We start from the raw sequence: 6,537 nt of genomic DNA on the forward strand, positions 1-6,537 counted from the left end.
GAATGGACCTCATTCACCAATCGTAAACAAACAACATTTAGCCACGTGATTCTCTATCTCTTCTATACAAATTACGATTTAATTTTTAATACACGATGGCTATCACGTGACAGGTTTTTTTTTGGTGTTTTATCAATATTATCACGTGACTAAATGTTGTTTGTTAACGGTTGGTGAATGAGATCCATTATTGATTAGATATACATTGCAGAGCAAAAAGAAGGAGCTCCTCTATAGTATGAAGAGACAAAAGCTGAGCTGGTTCAGTCATGTTGTAAGACATGACTCATTGTCAAAAGTAATTTTTTTAAAGGTACAGTGGATGGAACACGAAGAAAAGGTCCTCCACCAAAGAAAAGTTGGCTGGACAATGTAAAAGAATGGACCGGCCTCTCTCTTGGTATCCTGCTAAGAACAGATACTGACCAGGAAAAGTGGAGGGATTTGGTTACGCGAACTGTCACAGCACGCCAACGAGGAGAGTCAATGGACAGATGATGATGATGATGATGATGATGATGATGATAATGATGATGATAATGATGATAATGATAATGATGATGATGATGATGATGATGATGATGATGATCATGATGATGATGATGATGACGATGATGATGATGATGATGATGATGATGATAATGATGATGATGATGATGATGATGATGATGATAATTATGATGATGATAATGATGCATTACAATAATGTATGGTCACTGTGAGGATATTCCTCTCATAGACAAAGTAACTGTTATTATTGATCTGGAAGCTGAAATTATTCAATATGGCGTCTATGACATTTTTTAGTTTGTGTCATTCTTACTTTCGATTCTCCACCAATCTTCAGCTTTTCATTTTCTGACTTTTTTTTACAATATCTCTATTCAAGCTAATCCTTCATGGAACCTTGATCCAGGAACCTGGACAGCTGATCTCAAAATGGCTGTAACGATTTTCCTAAAAATTTAACAGTTGATGTATATCACTGAGAAAGGAGTTACCGACTCGTTGGCCAGATGGGGGAACTCTAGTTTGACCGTTATAGTTTTTCAAATTAAAAATATTGAAAAAAGACAAATTCGGCTAGAGACTAAACCTAGGTCTAGATCCTACATCGGTTTAGAAACGACTATCGCGTTCGATCTCCAGACTGACTGATCGATCAGATCTAATCCGAATAGATCCGATGCAGTCCCATTTTTTAAAAACTAGTTTATTATCCAGGCTCACAGCAAACTGCTCCACACGACACAGCAAACTCAAAGAGCTTGACAACTCAGGGCTCCAAAGTAACGTACCACTTTAATGTTCACTAAATCAGCCTATAGTGTACAATTGGCAACTTGTAGAACTGATTGTACAAATCCTTCACAGATGACAACCGTACCGCCGTATCAATTCTTGTATCAACTCCTCCGTCCCGGACTTGCACTGTGTTCAACTGTTCAGGCTGACTTCATTCACTGAGCTCATTGTATCCTATTTGATCGTATATATATATACGGGCACAAGAAAAACTGGTCGCCCCCACCTCCGTTACATAGATGTAATAAAACGTGACCTCAAATCAGTGAACATCAATACTGACCATTAGGAAGACATAGCTCTAGACAGCACCAGATGGAGAGAGACAGTGACCAAGAAAACTATGGACAATGAAAAAACATTGGTCTTAGTTCAGGAAGAAAAACGTACAATGCGAAAAATGGCCAGCTCCTCTACCACCGAAGCAAAAGCCACCTTAACTTGCGCTATTTGTGGACGGGAGTGTCTCTCCGAAATAGGGCTCCACAGCCACATGAGGAAGTGTGCTCTGAGATGAACCATAGTCGTTCTACGACTGAAGGAGGCCAACCATATATATATATATATATATATATATATATATTAGTGACTAATGGAACTTTTTAAAATCTGAAAAAGCTGTTTTCTCTTTTCCAATAATGGAAGGAATCACCCATTCGTACAGTTTTGGGTTGTTGTTTTTTTTTCGGGGTGGGGGTATCAGTGAGCTAATCAATGAGTAGCTCGGATTATTGCAAACGCTCAATCAGATACGAGTTAAGAAAATCATTTTAGCCAATCAGCTTTGAGTTTAGTAATTAAATAAAATGGCGTTGAAAGAGGTTTGACATCTTCTCTAATATCTTTGAGCGATCTCAGAGTCGACTCCCCCCCCCCCTCCTCCCACTGTTCCCCCTCCCTGCAGCAATAAGAGGGAGGTTTTTGTTAAGAAGAGTGAAGAGAGAAAAAAAGAGAGAAAGGATAAAGGGTCGAGATAATTAAGAGATGGACTAATTGAAACTGAAATTTTCCCGTGTTCTAAAACTCGATTTGATTGGACGGCCTCTGTCTTGAAAATCTGGAGCCGCTTGGCGGGAACATGTAATTCAATCAACTTTATTAGTCGTCTGCTCGCTGATGGCGGGAAGGCGCTGTTGAGATTGCTCATAAGCTGGAGGATGAGATTGACGAGTGAGCTGAATTTTAAAATGTGTGTCTCCCCCCCCCCCCCCAAATCATCTTGGCGCCTGTAAACTTATACTAAGGATGTGCTCCAGGAATAAAAAGAAATGTGTCTGATAAACTTTAGTTTACAAAGCTTATATCAAATCACTCTGTCAGTCTGTCAGGTAAAACGTTTGTGCACGTCATTTCTCCCACACCCAATCTCAGATCAAGTTGAAATTTTCAATAATTATTTCTTTTACCAGACAACACAAGAGTCAATAAAAAAAAAATTAGGTAATTAAATCTTGGTATAGAGCCTTCGATTACCTAAGGCTGGCCCTGCTTCAGAACCCATGGGGTGGCTATAAGGGTGGGAGTTCGGGCTATTGATCTTTATCTTAATTTCTTGTCCACTATAGCACAAGCTGAAACATTCTCTGAGAATTTGATCTACTAATCTCTCTCCTCCTCTCTGTAATGGGGGGGGGGGCATGTTGAATAGTAGTTCTGGAAAAGTATTAACTACTTCCATAGAAATATCTTCAACACATTGACAGATAGAAGGTTGAAAATAAGATTATTTAATAAGATAAGGTTTTTAGGTAAAAAGCAAACTTTGGATTCCAGAGACTTCCTTTATTTTTCCGTAGCTCTCTTTCTTCTGTAACCTATTACTCGGCTTATTTTTCATTCCTTCTCACGTTAAAAATTAATAATACACACATGCATATATACATACATACGCACACATACAGAGAGAGAGAAAGAGAGAAAGCGAGAGAAAGAGAGAGATAAAGACAAAGCGAGAGAAAGAGAGAGAGAGATAAAGAGAGTGAAAGAGAGGTAAAGAGAGAGATAGAGAAAGAGAGAGAAAGAGATATAAATAGAAAGAATGAGAGAGAGAGAGAAAGAGAGAGCGAAAGAGAAGGAGAAAGAGAAAAAGAGAGAGAAAAAGAGAGAGAAAGAGAGACGAAGAAAGAGAGAGAGAGCGAGAGGACGATGCCAACACAACGACAACACACATGCTTAAGATAACAGGGACTCGTTTGTCAAACACTAGGGTTTGATCTGGACATTAGGGCCGTCTCTGTTTGGTCAACTGGGACAAGCCTGTACTCAAACAGGTCTAATTCGACCCAGGAACAGGAAAGGAGGGAGGCGGGGCGCCCCATCCATCGACGCCACTCCCTCCTCCCTCAAATTTAAAGGACATTCGTGAATGCGTGTCCGGAGATGTAAGAGGAGGCTATGCTACCAGAGACAGAGGAATTTGAACGGTCCGCTCTGGAATGTCCACATCCGTTAAGTGGGTCAACATTCTGTGACCAAATGACTATTGTTCTTTAACGTGGTAGCGCCGCGAAGTCATAATAACACCACAACATAACAACATAACAACATAACAACACAACAACATAACAACATAATAACATAACAACATAATAATACAACAACATAATAACATAACAACATAATAACATAACAACACCACAACATAACAACATAACAACATAATAACACAACACCATAATAACATAACAACATAATAACACAACACCATAATAACATAATAACATAACAACATAATAACATAACAACACAACAACACCACAACATAACAACACAACAACATAACAACACAACAACATAACACAACAACATAACAACATGCCCTAAAAATCCAGAAATTCAAAATCCCAGTCTTCACTGAGTTTTGAACCCAAGACCAAAGGTTCAAAAGCTCCTACCCCCACCAAATTTTTTTGTTTTCCTGGCTGATTAAGGCAACCTAGTCCATGTTCCAATCTCAGTTTGGACAAAAAAGATTTTGTTCTATTTCATATAATAATTATTGAAATATTAAAAAAAGTTTTGTTTTGTTTTTGTGTTTTAGTTTTGTTTTGTTTTTGTGAATGGTATTTTAACGTGTATAGAGTCAGTAAGAACAAGCAGTACATCTTGCCACATGTCACCACATCTTACCTCATGTAAGAACATTTTATCACATGTAAGAACATCTTATCACATATCACCACATCTTACCACCTGTCACCACATCCCAAGACACATGTCACCACATCTTACCTCATGTCACCACATTTTATCACATGTCGCCACATCTTATCACATGTCACCACATCTTACAACATGTCACCACATCTTACCTCATGTCACCACATCTTACCACATGTCACCACATCTTACCTCATGTCACCACATTTTATCACATGTCCCCACATCTGATCATATATCACCACATCTTACCACCTGTCACCACATCCCAAGACATGTCACCACATCTTACCACATGTCACCACATTTTATCACAAGTCACCACATCTTACCACCTGTCACCATATCTTACAACATGTCACCACATCTTACCTCATGTCACCACATCTTACCACATGTCACCACATCTTACCTCATGTCACCACATTTTATCACATGTCCCCACATCTTATCATATATCACCACATCTTACCACCTGTCACCACATCCCAAGACATGTCACCACATCTTACCACATGTCACCACATTTTATCACAAGTCACCACATCTTACCACCTGTCACCATATCTTAACACATGTTACAACATCTTACCACATGTCCCCACATGTCACCACACCTAACCACATGTCACCACATCTTACCAGATACCACCACATCTGACCAAATGCTACCACATCGTACCACATGTCACCACTTCTAACCACATACCCCCACATCTTAACACATGTTACCACAACTTACCACATGTCAACAACACCACATCTTACCAAATATCACCACTACTTACCACATGTCACCGCATCTTACCAAACATTCCCGCATCTTACCACATGTCACCACTTCTTACCACGTGTCACCACATCTACCACATATCGTCATATCTTACCACACATCACCGCCAGATTTTTAGCTTGGACAGCAGATTACTTCAAGTCTTCAAGGGAAATGTCCATAGTAACGCCTTGGTTAGAACAAAAATTACTCTTCTAGTTGTTAAGGACGCTTCTATTTGTTTTGCTAGTTAACAAAAGGCTTTCGAGTTCCTGTTGTGCTGGATAGTGTGTGTGTGTGTGTGTTTGCCTGTGTGCTCCTGTGTGTGTTTGTAAAAGAGTGAAAGGGGGGTGGGGCCTCTTCACGACCCATTGTCTTTGTTGTACCACGTGACCACCAACTATGGCCAGCACGCAGGTCAATGCAACTGTTGACAAATCTTCCTTATTTCCGGCTCTAATTTCGGCAAGGGGCGAGACTCATTGTATTGATTTGCTTGCCCCTGAACACGCTTGTCGATCTTGAAATTCCTAGTTGGCAGGGCATACATTTTCAGACTACATTTCCTGTGCTCGATTCATTTCTTTTCGTTCAATTTTTCAATTTTTTTTTTTATTATTCAAGGACTTTTACACCCAAAAATAAAATAAAAAAATAATAATAACATGAATGATTTGAATATTTTTACCGCAGCGTACAGGATGAGACACATATATATCACTCTGTCTGTCTGTCTGTCTGTCTTGTACAATATTTTACACGTTATACTTACAGGAATAATTGATGAGGTGTGTATGTTCAAGATATAGATTTTCTAGACATCCAGACCAAAAATTAATTTTAAAGATGATCATATTTTAAAAAAAATCAAACGGTTCAAACTCGAGTTTTCCATATGTGGCAAGTTAGTAATTCTTTTCCCATAGATATACATAAACTGTCAAATGTCTCGGAAAATCGTTAGAGCCGTTTTCAAGAACCGTGTCCCTCCTTTTTAGAATGCAATGTACATTTATTTTTTTTTAAAGATTATTTTTAAAAAATAAATCATTTGTAAGCTGAATAGATGAATAGTAGTAAGACTAATGCAGCTGATAAAGATTTAAAAGGCCTCACAAAGAAGCAGAGAGCCTCCTGTGACCAAGCAAGGTGACGTCTATTTTCTTTATCATTTTTTTTTACCGCGAAATTATAGTGGGGTGGCTTTAGCAGACGTCCACCACCCCAACACCCTCCCCCGAGTGGTTTCACCTGACTCTCTTTTATGGGAGCTCTTTCTCTGTCTTTCTCCTTAAAATCAA

The 6,537-nt window shown here is 38.9% G+C and overlaps 1 protein-coding gene across 1 annotated transcript; it reads left to right on the forward strand.

The window, feature by feature from the left end:
• The first annotated feature begins 4,559 nt into the window (after positions 1 to 4,559).
• On the forward strand, positions 4,560 to 5,036 carry LOC129925982 (histidine-rich glycoprotein-like). The gene has a single exon (XM_056027592.1). The coding sequence runs from the start codon at positions 4,560 to 4,562 to the stop codon at positions 5,034 to 5,036; it is 477 nt and encodes a 158-aa protein (XP_055883567.1).
• The last annotated feature ends 1,501 nt before the right edge of the window (positions 5,037 to 6,537 follow it).

The sequence above is a fragment of the Biomphalaria glabrata genome, chromosome 4 (assembly GCF_947242115.1).
Source record: "Biomphalaria glabrata chromosome 4, xgBioGlab47.1, whole genome shotgun sequence".
In the NCBI taxonomy this organism is placed as follows: domain Eukaryota; kingdom Metazoa; phylum Mollusca; class Gastropoda; family Planorbidae; genus Biomphalaria; species Biomphalaria glabrata.

Excerpts from the sequence above, each read along its gene's own strand:
- LOC129925982 (XM_056027592.1), top strand. The coding sequence starts at position 4,560 with ATGTCGCCACATCTTATCACATGTCACCACATCTTACAACATGTCACC.